This window comes from Bos grunniens, chromosome 15 (assembly GCF_055505025.1).
Source record: "Bos grunniens cultivar Pamir isolate PY7600 chromosome 15, Bosgru_T2T1.0, whole genome shotgun sequence".
Classification (NCBI taxonomy): domain Eukaryota; kingdom Metazoa; phylum Chordata; class Mammalia; order Artiodactyla; family Bovidae; genus Bos; species Bos grunniens.
In genome coordinates this window covers 54,157,708-54,169,760 of record NC_141179.1, presented here as the reverse complement: position 1 = coordinate 54,169,760, position 12,053 = coordinate 54,157,708, and the positions used below count along the sequence as shown (strand labels likewise).

General features: G+C 37.7%; 1 protein-coding gene across 1 annotated transcript in view; it reads left to right on the top strand.

The window, feature by feature from the left end:
- The window catches only part of PGM2L1 (phosphoglucomutase 2 like 1), a 62,425-nt gene that overhangs the window by 31,256 nt on the left and 19,116 nt on the right, over positions 1-12,053 (top strand). The window contains exons 2-5 of the mRNA XM_086340782.1: positions 1,337-1,504; positions 3,866-3,972; positions 4,701-4,785; positions 7,878-7,961. Of these exons, the coding sequence (XP_086196908.1) occupies positions 1,337-1,504; positions 3,866-3,972; positions 4,701-4,785; positions 7,878-7,961 (444 nt within the window). The remainder of the gene's footprint in view (positions 1-1,336; positions 1,505-3,865; positions 3,973-4,700; positions 4,786-7,877; positions 7,962-12,053) is intronic.

The following is a 12,053-nucleotide window of genomic DNA, read 5'->3' as shown; positions in this document are numbered from 1 at the left end:
ACTTAGCAGCAGCAACAGCAGCAAGAAGTTAGTAGGGACTAAATCCATATTATGTATGGTAATGGAAGAGAGAAGTTATGGTTTACCTTATTTTTTTATTTTTGACTCTTCTAAAAATAAAATACTGGAAAATTCCATTTAAGTTTTATTCTTATTTATAATTGCATTTCAATTCAAAACTTGCTACTCACTTGTGAAGCACTATTTTCAGTTATAGGCATCCTTAGCTTTATGAAAATAACTTGAAGTATGTGCTAATGAAATAGGAATCCTAAAATGAAGATGTTGGCAATTCTTGCTTCACAAGCCAAGTTTGAACTGAATTTTTATTCTCATTCTTAAGTCCACATTTAAACTTAAGACCTTTTTATGGTCAGTTTTTGCTATAGATATTGAACAGTTTTCTGTGATTTTAAAGAGCAGTAAGGCTTATCTGCGAGGAGAAGGCAATGGCACCCCACTCCAGTGTTCTTGCCTGGAGAATCCCAGGGACAGGGGAGCCTGGTGGGCTGCCGTCTATGGGGTTGCACAGAGTTGGACACGACTGAAGCGACTTAGCAGCAGCAGCAAGGCTTATCTGCGACTTCCCAGTTGGTGCAGTGATAAAGAATCCACCTGCCAATGCAGGAAATGCAAGAGACACAGGTTCAGTCTCTGGGTGGGGAAGATCCCCTGGAGGAATAAACGGCAACCCACTCCGGTATTCTTGCCTGGAAAACCCCATGGACAGAGGAGCCTGGCAGGGTATAGTCTTTGTGGTGTCAAAGAGTTGGACATGACTGAGAACACACACACGCACACACACACACTCACACACACAAGGCTTATCTGATCATTTTGAATTATAGATGTTTAGGAACTATTTAATAGGCATGTTGTGATAACATTTATTTAATAGCTCCCACATTTCTTTTAAAACTGAACATAGTAAGAATTGATGTCATTTTTGACTAAGTTTTATTTTGGGTCCATAGCTCTTAAGGTTGTCAGTTTGTTAAAAATTTCTTAAATATAGTATTTTTAAAATATGATTAGAGATATATAAACCACCCTTAATAGGGTGTGGCCACTCTGGGGACTCAGTAAATGGCAGGTGTTTTTTTATTACTGTTGTTGTTGCTCAGTTGCTCAGTCATGTCCAACTCTTTGAGACCCCATGGACTGCAGCATGCCAGGCTTCCCTATATACTAATATTATTAAGTAGCATTGTGGAATTTATAGTGAATGCAGAACCTTGTAACATATGAATAAAACTTATTGGCTCCTCAGAAGAGCTTCCTATTAGGACTCTACTTGTGATTCTGATTAAGTTTTAATGCATCTTTTTTTTAATAGAACCCGAAAACAAAAGAGCAAATTGAAAATTTGTTAAGGAATGGGATGAACAAGGAGCTGCGAGATAGGCTTTGCTGCCGAATGACTTTTGGAACTGCAGGACTTCGTTCTGCTATGGGGGCAGGATTTTGCTATATTAATGATCTTACAGTAATACAATCAACACAGGTAAGTATTATTATTATATGTGTACTTTTATCACTGTTTTTTGCTTTATAAATTAGGTTTTTTTTAAAAAATAGTAAAAAAGCTTTATATCCAGCAAGATACTTTCTTACAAATAAAAAATGTAATATAAATTCTGACCTTTGGTCTTAACACAAGACTCATCTTAGAGGTCATGTGCGTAGGGTCACAGACTGAGGTTCTGGTTATTTTGGTTGCCATCGTCAACTTCCTGACAGTATTACTTCACATTTCAAACCAGGAAATGGTTATTGACATTTTCATTTAATACAAAGAAGCGAACTTAGAAGGTGATCTATTTTGGCATGTGGCCACTGATAAAGGTTAACCACAGTATTTGGAAATTTTAGTTGAAAATATTTCCCTTTAACATGGCTTTCCGTATAATTTGAGAGTTAAGACAGTGTTGATATGATTCAGTTTATTTCTCCCCATTTTTATGCAATTTATTCTAGAAACAATTCTCTTTCCAGTGAATCATCTTTAACTGTTTCAGGGAACTCCACTTTGGAGACCAAAATACATTTGCTGCTAAGTCACGTCAGTCGTGTCCGACTCCGTGCGACCCCATAGACAGCAGCCCAACAGGCTCCCGTCTCTGGGATTCTCCAGGCAAGAACACTGGAGTGGGTTGCCATTTCCCTCTCCAGTGCATGAAAGTGAAAAGTGAAAGTGAAGTCGCTCAGTCGTGTCTGACTCTTAGCAACCCCATGGACTGAAGCCTACCAGGTTCCTCCGTCCATGGGACTTCCCAGGCAAGAGTACTAGAGTGGGGTGCCATTGCCTTCTCCGAAAAATAGTCCTAAACTATAGAATTGCTCAGTAGATATAATTCTAATCAATACTGGCAAACAATAAATCTTATTCTGAGGAAATTCTCTAAATTCAATGGCTAATGCAGGGGTTTGGGAACAAACAATGACAAGATGACTGAATAGTGGGATACTTGCTAGCTCCTGTCCCCATCCCCTTTCTTTTCCTGGTTCAGAAATGCTTCAGTTAGATCTTTTTTATATGTTGGGCTTCCTCATAAGATTTCATTTTGACTGAAGATTCCTTGACTTTACAAAAAGGAGTGGAGGAGGTGTTTGAAAATCAGTTTCTGCAGAAATGCAAATTTTTACAGGAAATGAGATTCCAATATGTGAAGTAGAAAAGCCAGATTGAATCTGATTCTTAAACTCTAGCTTTTTTTCAGAACCTAGGTATAGTGGAATAAGATAAGATGGATTTTTACACCAGAGTATGAGATTCTGTGAGATTTTAGGATAGCATCATCATTAGAAATAAATAAGTCGGTCAATTTGGGCTGTATTGCATGTGTGAGTGCACATGCACACACAGACATACTCACTCATAAGGAGTAGGTTGGAAGAATAATTATACTTGAAAGAACTGTGAAAGAAGGGTCCAGAAGTCACTGGGACCTCATTTGGTACTGGCACCATAGTTACCTGGCAGTGCCTGCCATATCATAGGTCTTCATTAAATTAGTATAACATTGTGAATGAATGGCCTTGGGCAAGTCATTAAATGGAGCTTCAATCTTATTTTGTCTCCTCTTTTCTGGAAGAGATGGACAAAAATAAAACTGGTATCTGCATTTCTTTTCAGGGTTATTGTGAGGATTAAATGTGGCAACATTCGAGAAATTCGTTTTAAAAATGTTAGTTTTGTATAGTTGAAAGTGTATTAAAGTTAGCAAATCATTCATAAAATAGTTAAATGGCTTTGGCTTATTGTGGTATTTTCAATATTAAATGCTTTATTCCACTTTTTGTCCCCTTTGGTGCAAATTTTCCTTGTTTATAAGATTTTCTTTGTGATTTTAAAACTAAGGAATGGGATCAGCCATCTTAAGAAATATTCTAATGAAGGTTTATATTGCTGATTTAAAATGTTGATGTCATAAATAGATCAACTCTTATGGTTAGCTTCAATCTTATGATTTAGTAAGACCTAAAATGGTCAAACTTCCATTCTCTAGAGCCTTAATGCAAACAGCAATTTCTTTTGGTTCTTCTAACAGTTTTTCTTTTTTAGCATACTGACTTTCATGTCCCATCATTTTTTCCCTAATGTTTTATGCATTGTATTATATTTAACAGTTTCTTGATATTTCTGTGTATCAAATGTGTCCAAAACTTCAGGAAACGGGTGTTCGTCATCTCACATTTGAGGATTGAAGATTGTTGCTCTCATGTTGGTGAACACAGGCAAAATGAGGAGGCCAGTTCTCTGGGAGCCAATTAGCTGCACACCACACATAAAAAGCATAGATTTTAAGTCACTGAAAATGCAGGCATTACTCAGGAATTAATCTTTTTTGTTTATCTGCTTCAGGGGATGTACAAATACCTTGAGAGGTGTTTCTCAGACTTCAAGCAAAGAGGCTTTGTAGTTGGGTATGACACACGGGGTCAAGTAACTAGCAGCTGCAGCAGCCAGAGGTACAGTATTAATTGTCTCAGAGATTAAGCTGGATTGGAATAAAATCTGAAAAAAAATTTATGCCCAGTAGTAGGAGTTCTGAAACAGGAAACTGTCCCAAAAATGTCATCACATGCTGGTGTTTATTTAGAGCTGAAACATAAGCATTTCAAAGATAACCTTTGGTTTTTACAGAAAAGAGTAAATTTTTAAATATTTAAAGTTAGTATTTACAATGACATCGTAGATTATCTTATGATTTTATTCTTTTGGCAAAGGCATTGGGTAGCAATATTATGTAAGTTGTATTCTCTCACTATATTCCTATTTTATTAGATTTACCATATTTTCACACATAGATAATCATGATCTAGTGATACTTTTTTTAGGGGGTAAATAGGTATATTGTGTTTATCAAAGTCTCTGGTTTCACTTTCTTCCATGTTTTTTGCCTTTTGCAAAAGGAAAATTTTATTTCTTAGTAAAATAGCCACCAAAAGCTGGATCAGGGAAAAGGAGGAAATTAAAATGTCAATTCTGTTCCTTGTTAAAGTTCCTTTTAAAAAATCTTGTTTATTAACAATTTAAAGTTGGAGCATGAAGCTTAAATAACTAGTGATTATAAGAATTGATTGGATTAGATTGCTGTATATTCAAAACAATTGTAATGCATTTATTTTGTGGGAGGTTGGTTTTTTTTTAAGTATGATTAGCTAAGGACCAAGTGAAATTTCTGTCCCTTTTTCAGGCTTGCTAAGCTAACTGCTGCTGTCTTACTGGCCAAAGATGTTCCTGTGTATCTTTTCTCAAGATATGTTCCTACACCTTTTGTAGTAAGTGTGTTATATCATTGATCATACAGATTGCTACTCTTGAAAAAGTATTTCTTAAACAGGGTTCAAATCTTTGTCATTCATAAAGTTCTATATTAAATAATATGAAGGACCTAAAGAAAACAAATATTGCTCTGACTTTATTTTCATTCAACACACATGTGTTGAACCACCTAAGAATTTGGTCTATAACAAGTTGATAAGTCTACAGTCATGGCGGGGTATTTTAATATTCTTCTTTCAGAAACTGATTTATCAAGCAGGCAAAAATTACTATAAAACACTCACTTGAGTGTTTTATTTCTTCTTTAAAAATTCAAGAGTGTGAACAGTGCTTGCTTCTTGTCATATAACTTAACAATGAGTGTGCATCTTTTCTATGCCTTGGTGAATTATCAAAGTCCCTTCTAAGTCTGGGTTAACTTTCCACATTTTATCTTTTGCACATTCAATGTTATAAAATGATTTTGAGAATTCCTTTTTTGCCAGTATCCTTTACTTTAGGACAACCTCATCATTTTCATCACAACCACATCCTTAACTTATACCCATACATTCAACCTTCACTAAGCTGATCTGATTGCCCATGTGGAGTCTCTTGAATGACAACAGTGTCAATGTTCCCAGTTATTTTTCTATAACTTCATTTATGATTGATTCAAATGTCACCTCCACCATTATCACTTTTTGCTTCTTTGCTGCACTTTCATCTTTGTTGGCCATTTCCTAATTTCAGTCATCCAGTTTTGCAAAACTGTCACATGGGTTATCTCTGGGAGGTAAAGTGGCAACACAGCTACATGTTTTGCTGTCTGTGCAATAGCTCACAGATGCACAGTGACCAACAGTGACATGATCAGTTACTAATCATGATGGCTCTCATAGGACATAGTTGTTTCAGGCTGAAGAGCTAGGAGCCAAGTTTTTACTTCATATAGGCAACTGAAATTTGAGCATGTTTTTAGGAGACTGGTATTATTTACTTAAGCATGGTATCAGAAATTCATGTGTATTGGAACTTTGCAAAGCAATGACTGTCTGGATTTTAAGAGCAGCAATGAAAACACTTAAGTAGCAAAAAAAAAACTATGAGATTTAACTAAAGCTCTACTTAAAGGGAAATTTATAGTCTTGATGATGAATATATTAGGAAAAAAGTTTTAAGTAATGAACTAAGACTTTAGTATGTTAGGATAAAAACAGAATAAATCCAAATAAAATTTAAAAAATAATAATGGTAAAGGAAAAATCAGCTAAATAGAAAACAGGAGGGTATCAACAAAAGCAGGAGTTGGCTTTCTGAAGAGACAAATAGTAAAATAGACCTTTTGGCAAGGGTACTGAACTAAAAAAGAGAAAAGACAATCCCTGGTGGCTCAGATGGTAAAGAATCCTCCTGCAATGCAGGAGACCTGGGTTCGATCCCTGGGTTGGGAGGATCCCCTGGAGGAAGGCATGGCAACCCACTCAAGTATTCTTGCCTGGAGAATCCCCATGGACAGAGGAGCCTGGTGGGCTACAGTCCATGGGGTCGCAAAGAGTTGGACATGACTGAGTGACTAAGAACAGATTAAGAAAACCACAGTATTCTGAATGTGATGCAAATAAATGTGAAACTTAGGAGAGCTGGCCAATTTTCTTGAATAATTAATACATCAAAACTGATAAGAAATAGAAAGCCTGAACAGACCTGTAGTCATTAAAGAAATTGAGCTGATTTTTATTAATCTTCTCAAAATAAAAATGTCAGGTCTACATGATTTTGTTGACAAGTTTTACCAATTGTTAGATGATTAGATAATGTCTCCATAATCTGTTACTAGGGATTTATTGGACATATACAGAGTGGATCAAAGAACTGAAGGAATTTTTAAACAATTAGCTCTAATGAATGACAGAAACCAAGGAAGACCCAGAAATTTGAACTTTTTTGTAGAAGTCTGCCTCTGGGTTATACCATTTCCATCTGTAACTATGTGTTGGCCTTCCTCTCTTATTGTAAGTGGATCTGCTCTAGCTGCTAGGGAAGTTGTTTTTGGCACTCTTTATCAGCATGTCTTTGAGTCAGAGGAAATCTACTTACAGCAAAAACATCTTGGGGAAGAACTGGGTTTTATAAGCCAGGCTCTGAGTTAAATCATCAAAGGAATAGGTTACTGTAGTCAGATCAATGTCATGTGCCCATTCCTCCATGGCCAGGAGGAGAGAAATTGGATGTGATGGTAGAATGGAGGAACATCTTAGGCAAATAAATAATAACTGTGATGAAAAAGGGAAATTCAACCTGGCAATTAACTTTGGGAGAAATGGTAAATTGATTTTTATATGCTATAGAGGCCACAGAGTGTATGTAAAGATCTTAAAATCAAAAGGCAAGGGACCTATGTTCCACGCTTACATAATTCTTGCTTATGATTATATAATATTTAATAAACAATACACAGTGTGTAAAATATGATAGATTAGATGATTTCTAAATTTACTTCCAGGTCTAATATTTTATGATTAGATTCCCCTGTCATATCTCCAGAGTCTGGTGGAATATCTGGCATGTAGTAGGTGTTTGTTAAATATTTGTTAAAGGAACAAAATAATTCTAAGACTAAGTTAAATGAGACTAGGGGGAAAAAAGCATTCAGTCTAACAGGTGGTTGCTGCTGCTGCTGCTGCTAAGTCACTTGAGTCGTGTCCGACTCTGTGCGACCCCATAGACAGCAGCCCATCAGGCTCCGTCCCTGGGATTCTCCAGGCAAGAACACTGGAGTGGGTTGCCATTTCCTTCTCCAATGCATGAAAGTGAAAAGTGAAAGCGAAGTCATGTCCGACTCTTAGCGACCCCATGGACTGCAGCCCACCAGGCTCCTCCGTCCATGGGATTTTCCAGGCAAGAGCACTGGAGTGGGTGCCATTGATAATAGTTAGATGGCTTTAGTTATATCCCACCTAGTGAACCTGGAGTTGATTATTAAAGTTTTAGGCTATTTATATCTTAATGTCTTTTCCAGTTATTTAATCAAGTATTTGTTTATTTATTCTTGTGTCAAATGTATGAGTAGCCAGGAAACAGAATTACGGTGTTGTTGCTTTTTTAGCCATATGCAGTCCAGGAACTCAAAGCAGTTGCAGGTGTGATGATTACGGCATCTCACAACCGCAAAGAAGACAATGGATACAAGGTAAACCTTGGACTCTTCATCTTTGGTTATTTCATAGTTCTTATTTTATTTAAATAATATGTGCTGAGTATATTTTCTACAATGGGAACCAGGCTTAGACATTGGAAACAGAAAGATAAATACACTGAGGCTGCCCCTTAGAGAATGGCTTCCCAGGTGGCTCAGTGGGTAAAGAATCTGCCTGCAATGCAGGAGACACAGGAGATGTGGATTCGATTCCTGGGTGGGAAAGATCACCTGGAGAAGGGCAGGGCAACCCACTCCAGTATTCTTGCCTGGAGAATCCCATAGACAGAGAAATCTGGCGGGCTACAGTCCATAGGGTCACAAAGAGTCGGACACAATTGAAGCTACTGGGTACCACCACCACTCAAAGAATGTGTATCCTTCCTGGCCCTTATTACATCTCAGTACGTGTTATTGTACTTTATATACTTATGTACTATTACAAAAGTCTCTTCAGTGGTCTTTACCTCTGATATCTTACTGCCCTTGATTTCCCCATCCCATCCCAAATCATCCTCTCTACCATTTCAGAGAGAAAATCATTTTGTACCAAGAACTTGAAGAATGAGTGAGAGTTTGAAGGAAGAGAGCTGGAGGAATGGTACTTTGACCTCATTCTCCTCCTTTCCCTCCAGTCTTCTGCTGGGACTCCCTGTTGGCCACAGAATCTGTTTGATATGTCAGGCTTCATGGCAGAAAGCAGGGTGGGGAAGGGTGCAGAGTGCTCAGAGGGGCAAACAGAAGATACAGCAGTGTTGAACCAGCGTCTGGGGCTCCTGGCTCATGAGTGTATGATCTAATATTTCTTTTTCTTCTTGTGTAGGGGGGCACTCCAGGCACACTGAGCTCTGGTTTACTGGGGAAAAGAATATTTTATACTAATCTAAGATTTTGACCCTTGCCAGCTAAGTGGGGAGTATTACCATTTACATAAGCAGTGAAGAAGCTTAATACATTAGTTTGGGACATAATTAAGTTTGAGGGATTTGTGGGTCAATCAAGCAGCAGCAACCTGTAGGCAGTTGAATATGCAGATCTGTTGTTCAGGGGAGAAATTTGGGATCACTGTACATATTATGTTAGAGCATTTAAGAGTATTTGGAAGTTCTTTATTTGGATGGGCAGCCCAGAGACAGTGTAGGTTAGAAAAAGAGGTCAAGAATGGATCCCTAGGGAATATCAACTTCAAATGAAGGGAGAAAGAAGAGGATCTAGAGACAGGACAAAGACAGGAAGAGACTGATGTTACAAAAACCAAAGGGGTAAGAGAGTTGCAAGGAGGAAGAGGTCAACTGTCAAAGAGTGTAAAGAACCCAGATCTGTTCTCTGATCATCAGACTCCTACATCCAGCTGCCAACCTGATATCCTTTGGGATGCCTAACATGTCTCAAAATTAGTATCTCTAGAACAGAGGCCTTGATTCTCCCACAACCTGCCATATATACACTCAAGTGTGTTCCTTCCCAAGTCTTACCCATCTCTATAAATTCAAACTACCACCCACCCAAGCAAAAGCCAAAATTCATTCTTGATTACTCCCTTTCCTTCACTCCAGACATTTAACTGATTAACAGGTTCTACAAATTCTGCACCCAAAATCTATGTAGAGTATGTTTACTTCTGCCCATGTCTTCTACCTCCATGGTTCTAAACCATTGTCTTTGCCCGAACAACATCGTCCTAGCTGGTCTCTTCCTTGCTTCCATTGTTCTTCCCTGCAGTCCATTCTCCACCAAGCAGCCAGAGGATCTTATGAAATATAAACAGGTCATGTTAGCTTTCCTGCTAAATCCAACCTCCTTACCTTGGGGCTTACAGGACTCTGTCTCCTGCCTGCCTGTTCCACCTCATTCTGTTCAGTCCTCTTCTGGCTCACTGTGTCCTGGTCACACGGCAGCTTCTTTCCATTCTCCCAGTGCCTCCAGTATACCAAACCCTTTCCCGCTCTGAGCCTTTTGTTTGTTCCTCTGCTTGGATTGCTCTTCCCCAGATCTTTCAGACTTGCTTATTTTCATCCTTGTTTCCTGCCCAGATGTTGCTTCCTTGAAGAGACCTTCCTTGGCCACCTTATCTGAAGTGGCTTGCCTCAATGATCTTCTCCTTATTTATTTATTTTCTTCACAAAACTTACCACTGTCTATAATTACGTGTTTCCTTTATAATAAATTATCTTCTTTGTTTATTGACTTGTTTGTTCGATCCTCCTCCCTGCCTAATTCCCCAATATAAGCTCATGGCTGGTGGGACTTTGTTGTGATATTTATTGTTATTGAACATACTTGTCATAGAGTTGACCCTCAAAGATTTTTTTTCTTAAAGTATAAGCACAAGGTAAAAAGTATAAAAGTTAAACATTATAAAAAGTTAAACAATAAAGAGTATTTTTCCCACCTATTTCCCTGAGCATCCCTTTTCAAAAGCAAATACTGTTTCTGGTTTTAGTTTCCTTCCAGAGGTAATCTATGCCTGTGTAATCATATGTGTGGTATTGGTCAGTCCCTCTTTTTCCCCTCATAAATGTCAGGGTTTTATATATAGTGTTCTGCACCTTGTTTTTGTTTTTTTTGTATACAACAGTGTGAAACAGTCTTAGAGATCATTCTCTACATCGGTCGATCTATAAGTAGGTTTGCCTTATTCATCTTTAAAAACCTATATGGATGAGTCCTAATTTATTTAACCAATCCCTGTTGATAAACATTTTATTTTGTTTCTAATCTGCTACTGCTTACAAACAGTGGTAAAATGAATGTTCTATACACATCTTTCTTCATATACACAAGTAAATTTATAGAGTCATTATAGAATAGTGGTTAAGAGTGTTATGGACTGGGTTTGAAACTTACCTCCACCACTCAGAAGCTTTGTAACCTAAGATAAATTACTTAATTTCTCTATGCTTTGGTTTCCCCATCTGTAAACTGAGAGTAATAATAGAACCAGTATTTTAGGGAGAGAGTTAGGATTAAGGGAGACAGTGCATGAAAAATGCTTGTATAGTATCTGGCTCTGATAAATACTCAATAAATGTTACCTGTTGTTTTTATTCTTATTCTCAGTAGCTGCACTGTCCACTCTGATAGCCAACAGCCACCTATGATTACCCAACACTTAAAATATGACTAGTCTGAATTGAGATGTGCTGTAAATGTAAAATACACACCAGATTTTGAAGACTTAATACGAAAAAGGCATGTGAAATATGTGGCTTGCATTGTGGCTCACATTATATTTCTATGGCCCTGCTGAGCTACAGAATAAGTTTCTAGTTGTGAAACTTCAGAGTCAAAGGAACTATGAAATAAAGTTTGTCATTCTCTATTCAAGGTGGTTGTCCCAACTGCTACTCTCACCAGCAATATAGTAGGGTCTTTATCCCACACCGTCCATTATTGTTTGTCAAACCTTTTCACCTTTGCCGGTCAGATATGTGGAAATGTTATCGTGAATCTGTCTTGTGAGTGAGGTTGAGCGTCTTTTCATACATTTATAAGATACTTGTGTTCCCTTTCCTGAAAAGTCTATTAAAGGCTTTACTCATTTTTGTCTTCGGTAGTTGCTCTTTGCTCTTTTCCTTGTAGATTTGTGAAAACTCCAAAGTAGCTCTTGATCATCTGTCTTTCAGTTATTTCTCCCCATATTATTGTTTACCTTTTGACTATTTTTCCATGCATGTTATTATGGTATTTTTCTCCATCTTGAAAAATTATTTCAGCTTTTTTATTGATATCATATTTCACTTGTACATTAGAGAGCTTCAGTATTTTTGTAATTTTTGAGTCTCTATTCAAGAACAGAATGTATCTTTCTATTCTTCCAAGACTTCTTTTAGACCCTTTAAGTGAAGTTGCTCAGTTGTGTCCGACTCTTTGCAACCCCATGGACTGTAGCCTATCACGCTCCTCCATCCATGGAATTTTCCAGGCAAGAGTCCTGGAGTGGGTTGCCATTTCCTTCTTTTCGACCCTTGAGTTAACTCATTGGAAAAGACTCTGATGCTGGAAGGGATTGGGGGCAGGAGGAGAAGGGGATGACAGAGGATGAGATGGCTGGATGGCATCACTGACTTGATGGATGTGAGTCTG